General features: G+C 37.1%; 1 protein-coding gene and 2 long non-coding RNA genes across 13 annotated transcripts in view; 1 reads left to right on the top strand and 2 right to left on the bottom strand.

The window, feature by feature from the left end:
• LOC123878240 overlaps positions 1 to 9,079 on the top strand; it is a 30,334-nt gene extending 21,255 nt beyond the window's left edge. The window contains exon 3 of the long non-coding RNA XR_006798798.1: positions 8,991 to 9,079. This is a non-coding gene — a long non-coding RNA (uncharacterized LOC123878240). The remainder of the gene's footprint in view (positions 1 to 8,990) is intronic.
• Positions 1 to 12,247, bottom strand: part of LOC123878217 (serine/threonine-protein kinase MARK2-like) — a 127,012-nt gene that overhangs the window by 13,887 nt on the left and 100,878 nt on the right. For 6 of the 11 annotated variants that reach the window (XM_045925341.1, XM_045925343.1, XM_045925345.1 and 3 more), the window contains 6 exons: positions 9,332 to 9,405; positions 8,793 to 8,849; positions 8,147 to 8,316; positions 6,260 to 6,457; positions 3,230 to 3,369; positions 2,647 to 2,758 (listed from right to left, as the gene is read on the bottom strand). In XM_045925341.1, the coding sequence (XP_045781297.1) occupies positions 2,647 to 2,758; positions 3,230 to 3,369; positions 6,260 to 6,457; positions 8,147 to 8,316; positions 8,793 to 8,849; positions 9,332 to 9,405 (751 nt within the window). The remainder of the gene's footprint in view (positions 1 to 2,646; positions 2,759 to 3,229; positions 3,370 to 6,259; positions 6,458 to 8,146; positions 8,317 to 8,792; positions 8,850 to 9,331; positions 9,406 to 12,247) is intronic. The other 5 variants (XM_045925346.1, XM_045925347.1, XM_045925349.1 and 2 more) reach the window with 1 other exon arrangement.
• On the bottom strand, positions 1,361 to 2,640 carry LOC123878239. Its single transcript, XR_006798797.1, has 2 exons — positions 1,808 to 2,640; positions 1,361 to 1,577 (listed from the first exon to the last, which is right to left on the bottom strand). It is a non-coding gene; the product is annotated as an uncharacterized LOC123878239 (long non-coding RNA).

Here is a 12,247-nt window from a genome sequence, read left to right as displayed (position 1 = left end):
TCTTTCAGTCCGGCCGATGAAAAAACCGGTATAATATACTTACGCTGAATTTTTTCTCTACATTTATGTAAGCTCTACAACATTCAAAGCATAGTGGCAATATGCCTCAACTCACACTTTTAAGTAGGTAACTTTTAAAAAAAACTAAAAAAAATCAGCAGTCAAATGTTATAAGGGGAGTACATCATGCTTTGATTAAAAAAAAAAACACTACTTTTCATTCGGTTAAATTCCAAGGCAATGAAGGTTTTACGGATAACAAAATGGGTATTTCGCGCTAAAAATTAACTTTAACGATTGAAAAAAATGTAGGAAAAATCCATATTATGTGTGCGTTTGTCTTAATGTAAAAGGGAGGTAGGAGGTTTTAGCATCGTGCATCCCCTGTGTTGACGCGAGAGTCAAAAAAAGTCAAAAAATATACAAAAATACGGAGCTCGGAATCTTATAGAGGGAGACAATTTGAGCACCAAATAAATTACAAATAATGAAAAAAAAAAATGTCCAAAAAAACACACAAAATTCGTAAAATGAACCACAGAGAGCGACACAAAAAACGCAATGGTTAATCTCGAGTGACAGACTGACAGACAAGTGTGTTACGTATTAATGGAAACATTATTTACAACAATAATAATAATTCAAAAAAAAATATGTGAACAGACTTTGGGCTTCTAAGATTTAAAAAAAGTTTAAAAAATCGTGCAAAAGAGAGGAAAAATTGAGCTCAAACACTGTTCATTTAAATATAATTTAAGACGAGTCTTCCACAACCCTTTTTTATCTAAAAATAATTTCGTAACTCTGGCGTTTAGTCGCCAAAAAGGTCAAAAAAGGTTTAAGTTTTTAAAGTATAACTTTTTTATGCATGTAAATGATGGACAGACACAAGGTGCTGAAAGCTTATTGCTGCTAATATAGATGCGTGGGGGTGATGTATGGAAATAGCGATGATGATTTTTTTATAAAAAATCTGTTAGCGTTTTTTGTTACCAATACTAAAGTTTTACAAAAGCTTGACTGACACATGCAAATATTTTTAATTCTTTATGTATTTTTGATATTTTCTCTTTTCGTCTGTTTAGTCAAGGATCCTGACAAATTCATCTATTAATGAATTGTAGTTAAGTTATTTAGCAACGTCGTTTTTTGTCAACTCTCACTCATAACTAATTATCTATAGATGACAAAAAGATTGATTTGCAAATGACAAAATGAATTAATTTTTAAAATTATTTTTTGTTTTAAAAGTTTCAAAGTCAAAATTTGGAAAAAGATCAGACCAAAAAAGAGGCACGAATAATATCAAATCAGTACTTTATTTGAAAATTGGAAAAATTGAAAAAATATTTGGTATGGCAATTTATTGGTAACAGAAAACGCTTGCATGGATATGATTTAAGAGTAACTAGTTTAAAAGCAATTTAGCGAACATAATAATATATTCTGTACTTGAAAACAGAAAGTATGACAACATAAAATATAGTTTTATCATAGAATGAATAGTCCGTACAAAATGAGTTTTCACGCGCCATCTTAACTCTATGGGCAACTGTCATGTCAAATGTACGGTTCACCTTTTTTTTTCCTCTCTCGTCCGGCTTTACTAAGATTAGCCAATGTCAAGTTTGTAGTTATTTGTAACAAGTTAGTTAAACCCATGGACCCCGTCTGTGCCGGCGCTCGCCGACATACGCACGGCACCCCCTTAGAGCGCTTTCCAGTCAGGTTTTAACAAAAAAAAACACTCCAAAAAGGCAGAACACGCCCGCCAGCTAACACCAACACAGACGAAGTCCCCATTCACCTTTAAAATAAGGACTAAAATCGTACTTTTGACATGACATTTGACACAAAGTTAAAATGGCGCGTGAGAACTAATTTTTACGCATTATACATAGAGTAATGAAATCAGAGACGTAATAGAGAATATAGGTAGTGTGTGTTGCGAGTGATGTAAAACAAATATTAGAAGAGGAGAGTAATGTTCATATGTAATGATTTCCACTGAGTTTTCGTGTACATTGCGTAAACTAAAGTATCTAAAAACAAGGAGCGTGAGTGGAATGATAATGTTTTATGTACTAAAGAATATTGATTTTATTAAATGATTAAGAACGTTTGCTTTGATTCGTTCTAGACTATTTTTAAAATCTAGTTTGAATTAATGTAGGATATTCCAAATTATGAATTTGCTGCTCACATTGAGGGCAGAAATGAACTCGTAACCTATCGATAGATAACAGATAGAATTGTTTATTAATTTCGATCGTTAATCGATGTTTAGCTAACCGGTAGATCTGTAGTCCCTATGAGTCTGTATATGTGTAGTCTGTGTTAACTATAGTGTTTCAAGTTAAATGTAACGGCTACACTCACGAATTTAGTTGATGGAAACTTGACTAGTTACCAACTCATCCGGGGTCCTTTTTCACCTATCCTCCTCAACCACGACACGTAGCGAGCTGGGTCTCTATGAAAAAGGACCCTTGATGGGCTCGAAACTAATCGAGCTTACATCGACTAAATACGGCCGTTACATACTATATGTACTTAAAATGGAAATCTCACGATAGTTGAAACATTAAAACTATAGTGTAGTGAATTGTGTGGTGGTGCTGTGACGGTGAAGGTGAAGGTACTGACCGCTTGGAGAACCTCGAGGAGAGCTTGGAGAAGAAGGAGGGGCGCGCCTGGTGCGGCGAGCCGCCGTCGCCGTACGCGCCGCCCGCGCTGCCGCCGCGCGACCGCGTCTGGCCTGCGGACGACACACGAGTGTTACTCGTTCAGCGAAGTTTATTCAAAGTAGGTACTTTGATTGCAATCTCACCTGGTAATAAGTGATGATGCAGTCTAAGATGGAAGCGGGCTAACCTAGAAGGGGTATTTGTAGTACCCATATTGCCTTTGGTTTCTACACGGCATCATACCGGAACGCTAAATCGCTTGGCAGCACGGCCTTGCCATTAGGTGATAACTAGGGACGGCCGAAGCCTCCCACAAGACCAGACCAGTGATTTAGAAATTATAAAATTCCGAACCCTACCGGGAATCGAGTAGAATATATTTTTATTCAAATAAACTTTTACAAGTGCTTTTGAATCGTCAAAATGATTTATCACTGGTTGGGAATGCCGTTCCGAAGTTCCCAAACTGTTGTGAACTGAAACTATTTAACAAGCGAATAGACGTTTTCACGTCAATAAATAAATCAACAAAGCATGCATACCTGAGTGGAAAGTGGATCTGGAAGGCACATTCCTCGGGAAAACCAGCGGGTTGTTGTTAGAGAAGTCTCTCCGCGCGCTCGCGGAGTTTCCCGTCGCGCCCGAGCCCACGGTCCCACCCGTGGACAACGTGGAGTTCAAACTGGAAGAGAAAACAGCATGTGTGAACACACCACTTTCACCTACTGTATGAAGCTATTACAGGCATAACGCATAACTGAGTGGGTTCCAGCGGTAGTGGAGCGGTGCAGGAGGGGTATGGTGTGACGCGAGAACTCAGTGATTCGTCAACTTGTGACCACTGTCACCCTCCCGCACCGCACCACTACCGCAGGAGTCTACTCACTTAAGGCCGATTCACACGCGCGCACGTATACGTGACACGTGCGTAGTGACGCGCGCGAATCCGCAGATATAACTGCATGCATTACGTCTACGCGAACGTGCGTAGTGACGCGCGCGAATCCGTAGATGTAAGTGCACGCATTACGTCTACGCGAACATTCACGCCACGCAAGCGGTATGCCATGTCTCATACAGTTCCATACATTACAACGCAATGGTACGCGCTACGTCTTCGCTTACGCAACGCTTACGCAGCCTGTGTGAACGAGCTGTTATGCGCAATACCTATATCTAACCGCCCTGGCTTCGCTCGGGAATACCTGAAACCCTTTCTAATAAAATTAATAAGTTATCAATTCTATTAGTAATCTGTCGATAAGTTACTTATCAACGTTGTTATTCGCCAAAAATTGTATGACATTTCTCGACAAATAACAACATTGCTAAGTAACATATGTTTTACAATATAACGTTCCTTAATGTTAAAAACTTATCGACAGATCACAGATAGATAGAATATTATTTTCGACGAATCTCTATACTAAACTAGAATGAAGGGTCTAAGCGTGTAGCTATCCCTTTCGCAGTGCTCCCTACGGAAAAGGATAGCATTAGATTTAGACCTGTCAATTCTTCAATTATGTATAACAGTTGTCTCAATGTCCTGTTGTCGTATAGTGGACCAATTATATTTTGAATTGGGTCAATTTTACATCACCTAGTGTATGGACCCTAATATTCTTAATAAATGCAATAAATAGACATAAATAATATAATAAATACATAAATATAACAATATTACCTTATTCGTTAGTTACAGGTGACTAGAAGGAGATTTACATGCTATAATGCCCTTTTACACTCATGCAACGTGATAATCCCGCTATATCGGTACAAAATCCCGTTAAATCGGTATGGTGACAAAATTTTTCTTAAAAGTCGTAAAGGGTTGCTGCGCCAGTTCAGTCTAAAGCTATCTGTCGAATCGTTTTTCCATCTTTTGTACTGTAAATCTTGAAGTTGAATAGTTTCTATCGCCACTACCAGACTAAGGATGGATACCGTTACACTTTAATACTACCAAAATATTTCGTTATGTTATGTTAAAATGTAACGTTAATAAAATAGCAGTATACCAATTAATTGAATGATTTAACGTTATATCTTTATCGTTACTTCGGCAAATCCGCGTTGAGCGAAGATAGTACATTTTCTACACGGCATCTTTAGATAAAGTTAGGTGTATAATTACAGTATAAGTATCGAATACTTTTACCGGTATACATAAAAGCAACAGATACATCAATGGATGCATGGTTATCGTTACTTTTTAACGTTAACATAACGGTACTTTAATAACGCTACAAAAGGAATACCGGTGATTCGGTATTTGCTACTAGAACTGATTTTTTACTATACCTAAAAGAAAAAATACCTTTAATTTTGCATTATACTGTTGCGCGTATTTTATAAGCAACTCAAAACAAACCAATCAAAATTTGCCTAATCATCGTACCTTCAAGGTGCAAGATTAAAACTTTTTTAAGCAGAAAAACCAAATGAATTAGGTACAAAAAACCAAAGTGAAACCAAATTAAAACTAATATCTCGTGGCATTTCAGTGCAATAGAAAAAAGCTTTTAAAAGTTGTGCGCGTTGCCACTATAACTACTCGTAGTATAAGCTTAAAAACTACTAATTTTAACTATATTACAGATTCAATTAAATTAAGTGCCCCGTTTAAATAAAACAAAAAATTCCTTTACGCACGGTTGATGTAAAATTAAACGCACGCGGAATATGTTTAAAACGAGTCATATTATATCATTTAAGTAAAAAAAAGCTTTTTAATTTTTAATATATAGCACTAACTAGCCGATGCCCGCGACTTCACCCGCGTGGATTTAGGTTTTTCGAAATCCCGTGGGAACTCTTTGATTGTTCGGGATAAAAAGTAGCCTATGTGCTAATTCAGGATATTATCTATCTCCATTCCAAATTTCAGCCAAATCCGTCCAGTAGTTTTTGCGTGAAGGAGTAACAAACATACACACACACATACACACAAACTTTCGCCTTTATAATATTAAGTGTGATTACTTGGTACTTTAAAACAGCTTAATAAAAGATGACGGTCTCAAAATAGCTGATCTGTTTAGTGGCCATTTTAGGGAGAAATGACGTGCGAAAGTTACTTCCGTCCGAAAATAAGATAATTTAATAAGATAATTTGAGTTACTCTAAGTCGCGCCTAAAGAAGTTTTACTTCAATCAAAAAAATACCCAGTTTAGGACACACAACTTATTAATTTACTAACTACAAAAAAAAACCTGTCCAAAATAAGTTTATCAACGTAACTAACTGTCCAAAAAAGATTTAAGTTACTCTCACTAAATCTCTCAAGTCTCGCCTAAGAAGTTACACTTCGATAAAAAACAAATTGCCCAGTTTAGACACACTTGTTATTATTTTACTCGAACAAAACACTGCCCAAAAAAAATCTATGAACGTTTTACTCTCAAGAAAGAAATTTCACTTCATAAAAAAAAAATTGCCCAGTCCAAACACACTAGTTAATAATGTATTATCTACAAAAAAAAAAAAGGTGCCCACAAGAAGAATTTCTGTCATTGTCTGTGTTTGGTTTCCAAACGCAAGCAGTCAGCATGCATGCTCGCTAAGGTACCTCGGTCGGGGCTGCGCGAGGTCCCGCGCGGAGGCATTGTGCGGCGCGGGGTCCGCTCCGAGGGGCGGAGCGCCCGTGGCGGAGCTTATGGACGCGCTTTTGACGTGCGTCTTACCCGCCGTGCCCGTGCCCGTGCCGGGCCCGGCCGTGCCGGTTCCGGTCTTGCCATTCTCGGCCCCGTTCTTACTCTCCGCTTGACTGGCCGCGTGTAATCATGTTAGCATGCGGTTAGTCACCGTTACCCCCAGAGTCGCATGCTCGGTAATGTACAGGTCTTTTGGGGGGGGGTAAAGAGCAGATATAATTATAGGGGTAAAATATAATACTTGTATATAAATAAATACTTAAGTTTATTATTTCAAATACAAAATATATACTGCGTAAATACTATAAATAATATTATATATAATGTAATATAGTTTTTGCGCCGATTGAGTTGAAACTTTGTACAAATTGTTGTTGGCACTTGCGGCGCTAGTATAGGCGCGCGAATCAAACACAACGAAAAACATGGAAAGAGGGAATGCAATGCACGCCAGGTATTTGAATTACTACTTCATGGTTTCGACATACATTACATAATAGTCGAGCCTGCTGACTATTATGCTCACGACTCTTTTGTTACTGGTCGAGAAAGGATCCGGGGATAGGTATAAAACGGTAAAATTAATGTTTTAATGATCATAAATCATAATATTAAATCCTTCTCTTCGATATAATATTAGGAGTTCATAGAATATTACGATATAACTTTTTATAATGTTATTAATTAGGATGTTTTAGGCATAAAATAGAGTTTAAGAATTGTCTACAATGAATCATTACTTAATTAAACTTTTAACCAAAATATAAAATTTTAAATAAACATTTTCTGGAATTATATGCAAGATGAAGATATACATGATAAAGACTTTATAATATCTAGTTATTATTTATTGGTAAATCATGCAAGGTTCGATGCTTTGGATATATAGTTACGTTGGTCCGTTTGCTGACTTGTCAAATGGATTCCATTAATTACGCGACTATAACATACACTATTTCCTCGTGTTGTTTAATACGCGCAAAACAAGTAGTCTAATCTGAACACCAGATATATAACTGTACATTGTATACAAACAAATCTCATCCGTGTATTTAAGGCGCACTAAACGGGTCTAACTTTTTGTTTTGACTTTTCTTAGACTTAAGACACTGTTAAAACGAGACAGCTTTACACCGCTGGCATAAATCTGTCTCGTTTTAACTGAAACTTAAGTCTAAGCAAAGTCAAAGTGCGCTCTATAGATTTAAACCTTACTATGGGCTCCTTATAAAACCTTAAGTCACTTAACGGGCGATCGAGTGGTTTGGAGTTTCTCTATGTGATCAAATCAAATATGAGGGGATCTGTAGGAGAACCAAAGTAACTGAAATAGCCCAACTGGTTGCGTAGCTAAACTGGCAAAGGGCAGGGCACAAAGTTCCTGACAAATAGCGACCTCGCACCGGAAAACGCAGCGTTGGAAGACCTGCGTTTGAAGACCCCCCACTAGGTGGACTGATGACAACAAACGAGTCTGCGGGAGCCGTTGAATGGTGGCAACGCAAGACCATGCCGTGTGGAAGTCCCTACAAGAGACATATCTCCAGCAGACATCTGTCGGTTGACAACGCTCATGGCGTTGAAAGAAAAACCGGTCAAGTGCGAGTCGCAATATTCCCCTTACTTGTGCTTATAATTGCTACCTGCCAAATTTCATGATTCCAGGTCAACGGAAAGTGTTTTTTATTTTATTTTAAAGGTTTTGATTTTCTTGACGGGACTTGACAGACAGAAAGACAACGAAGTATAAGGGTTTCTTTTTTCTCTGGAACCTGTCTCAAAAATGGCATAATTATAATCACCTGGGCGTGTCGTGAGGGGGGGACATCTTGGGCGTTTGGTGCGTTTGGTGCGCCGGCTGGTGCGGCGCGGTGTGCGCGGCGTGCTCGGAGCGACGCGCGCCGCTCGACAGTATACGCGGTCGGGGCTCCAACTTGGGCTGGGCGCTGGTCGGCCGGGTTGTGTTTTGCACCTACATAAGTCGTAATGAAAAAAATTAAAACACTGGTCCATAACCCTTCCTTTTGGCTTTGGCGCAGTCGGGTAAAAAACGAATTGAAAAAACTTTATTTGAAAATATAGCCGTCATATAATTTAAAAAAAGCATAGCCAGTGTCACTACACAATAGTTTAGAGCCTCAATAGCTCAACGGTTGAGGAGCGGACTGTATACCAAAAGGTCGGCGGTTCAAACTTGCACTATTGTCGTACCTACTCCTAGCACAAGCTTTACGCTTCGTTGGAGGGTAAAGGGGAATATCATTCATGATTAGCATGGCTAAAAAAAAAAGTAAGGCACCGCTTTTTTAAGAAACTTCAAAAAAGGACTCTCAATTCTCAGTCAGACGTGTATTTTTACATAGCGGGGCATCCTTTATAATTGGAAATATATTCAGCAGCTATCTACCAATCAGCGAAAAATACATATTACGTAAGACTTTTTCTTACCTGCATCAGAGCGATTCGCGCGGTATTTTCTTTAATAGATGCTGAGTCAATTGTGTTCTGTAATAAAATAACAAACATAAATCGTCTTTGGTAATATTTTTCTACTTAACAAGGCTTCGGTTTTCAAAATGAAAGTTCCAAACTTTCTTATTTTTACTAAGGTATAGCTGAACTTAATAAAATCAACGCTATCTGTAGCAGAGCGAACTAGAGTAAGGGAATTCTCGATTTGATCCTGAATCGACGATATGTCAAATATTAGGCTATGGGTGACGTGAAATCGAAGAGAAAAAAATAGTCATTTCATAGGGAACACATTTTAATTATTTTTTTTGTAATGTAACCACAAATTCACTGTTTTCGGATTTTTCCTTTACCTGTGCTACAAGACCTACTTACCTGCCAAATTTCATGATTCTAGGTCAACGGAAGTACCCTTTAGTAGTAGGACAGACGGACAGACAAACAGACAGACAACAAAGTGATCCTATAAGGGTTACATTTTTCCTTTTGACCCCAAAAAAGAGTACATAACATACCTGTCTTTTAAAATTGGACGTAGTGGTGGTGGCGGTAGACGTGGTGTTGTTCGCGGCGGAGCTGGTCGTCCCAACTGTAAGCCCAAAACAATCGTTACCGCCGCTCTTTCACGTACAAAACAACAAAAAAACACCATTAATACATAATAATATTTGCTGAATATTTCATAAGTCCGCTCTACTACCACACACATTAACAAAGTCAAAGTCAAAATCATTTATTCAAATTAGGTACAATTTTTGATGGTCGAAATTGTTTTTGTACGATATAGTGGTGATAATTAATTACGTAACTTAAAACTAAAGCTACAAGGGTTCCAAACGCGCCTTATAACGTTATTTATAACTCGGTCGCGCTAAGTTTGCAGCTCGCTGGAATGCGGCGCCTCTCCCGCTTCCCCGCTCACCTCCCCGCGATCGTCTTGTCGCGCCTGTACGGTTCGCATACCGTACCTAAGCGTCAGTGTGACGTAATCGGCGCGAGGTGCAAACTTAGCTTGACCGAGAGTAAGAGGGATCTCTGCGTCTCTCGCTCCATACAAACGTAGTTTGACTTTCATTGTACTAGTAACCAATCAAACTCAATGAAACTTTGTAGACTATACGTTTAGGAATTATTATCTCTGTCTGTGGTTTTCAGATTTCCGTTAAAATATTCAGTTTCAAAATGCCAGTCTCAAAAATATACATATACAAATCTTTGATGCGCGCTGGGCTTGCGTAAATAACACACCAAAACACACTAATTTGTCTGCAGCGTCACATTTTCTCATTTGAATAAATGGGGTAATAGTGAAATTCTGTCATAAAAGTTCAGAAAAATATTTTACACTGTGTCTCCTTACGGTTTCAAGAATAAATAGAATTAATTAAAAGTCCATAAATAATTACCCCATGCAGCAGCGTACTCTAATATCAGCTGGGTATTACATACATTTTTTTTTTCTCTTTCGTCTGGCTTTACAAAGATTAGCCAATGTCAAGTTTGTAGTTATTTGTAACAAGTTAGTTAAACTATACAAGTATGGACTCCGTCTGTGCTGGCACTCGCCGACATACGTACGGCACCCCTTTAGAGTGCTTTCCAGTCAGTTATAACAAAAAAAAACACTGCAAAAAGGTAGAGCACGCCCGCCAGCTAACACCAACACAGACCTAGTCCATTAGATACATTGGGTAATTATTTATCAAAGGGACTCAACAAATGGGGTACAAGTGTAAATTAAAAATTTATAACACCCCTGACAAGTGAAGTTACAGTAACTAGAAAAGACCGAAAAGACCTGATAACTTTCAAACGGCTGAAACGATTTTCTTGGACTATTCCGCGCCTACGATCCAAAGTATCAGAGTTTTCCAAAACATCATTTTCAAATAAATAATTATGTATCAAGGCAACGTCCATCTTGACAGCTTGACATTTGTCAATTGACATAATATTATGAACCTAACGGTTATGTAACCTTCTTTTCTACAAGAAAACTAGAAAAGAGCTGATAACTCTTAAACGGCTGCACCAATTTTTTCGGATTATAGCTAAGAACACTCTCGATCAAGCCACCTTTCAAACAAAAAAAACTAAATTAAAATCGGTTCATTCGTTTAGGCGCTACGATGCCACAGACAGATACACAGATACACAGATACACAGATACACAGATACACAGACACACAGATACACAGATACACACGTCAAACTTATAACACCCCTCTTTTTGGGTCGGGGGTTAAAAAGTGAACTTTTCATACTCTTATTACCAATTTAAAAAAAAATCAAGGATCGAATTAAATAGCATATTAAGCGAAAATAATAAAGCGATAAATATTTATCACGACGAATTCCAATATCACCCAATTTTAAAAATAAAGAAATCTTTGCAGACCTCATTGCTTAAAAATATAACAAGCTACACTTTTTTTTTAAAGTACTTGAACACACAAGGATATATTTAGGCATTATTCTCCTACGTATTAATATTCCAAAACTTCTATAAGCAACTATTAAACTACTGTAAAAGCATTAACTATTTGCTTTTACTACGAACCTTCTAACCCTATTTGAAGCTCTAAATTTTGGATATTCTTTTACTAAGCTGGGGTCTAAGTATTTGTATCTAGTAATGACCAACTGGGAGCAGTAAAATAATACAAATCTAAATAAAATTCTATCTACCAAAAGGTAGCCGTCTAACGGCCAAAATTAATAGTATAATCAATCTTATCTGTCATCTGTCAATAAGTAAATCAGCAACATTGTTTTTTGTCAAAATGTTTGGTATTTTAAATACCAAACATAGTAAATTGTATGGTATTTTTGGAAAATAACTAATATTGCTTAGTAACTTATCGACAGATGACAGAAAGGATTGATTATTTGTTATTAATTTCAGCTATGACTCATCAGGATATAAGAGATAGATGAATTAAACTTGTTTAATTGCTATAAAGTTTTATCAAATATGGTCCATTCGTTTTCTGATGGAAGCGAACAAACAGACATAGATAAGGTTATCATGCGAAGACAGAAATTTTTACTAATTTGGAAGATTTGTGTATATTTTACATGCTTACCTCTACAATATACTAATTTCAATATAGCAGTGCATATACAAGAATCCTAAATTCAATTGCTACTCCGAATAAGACACTACTAATAATATGACTAAATACATATAATATATATACAAAAATAATTTATTTAAATCTATCATAGAAATTAAGAAATCACTTACCATACTATCTACAAATTACATTACATACATGCTATGACAAACATACAGTTACATAAAACAATCATGCCAGAAAACCACTTAAAAAGCTCCCAAAAATAGCCTAAATGTACCTAAATTCATGCAAAAATGAAACACAAATCACCTAGACCTAATAAGAGGTCTGTAAAATGAATTTTGGATACTT

This window comes from Maniola jurtina, chromosome 25, assembly GCF_905333055.1.
Source record: "Maniola jurtina chromosome 25, ilManJurt1.1, whole genome shotgun sequence".
NCBI classification, from domain to species: Eukaryota; Metazoa; Arthropoda; class Insecta; order Lepidoptera; family Nymphalidae; genus Maniola; species Maniola jurtina.
This window is presented reverse-complemented; position numbering and strand designations above follow the sequence as displayed.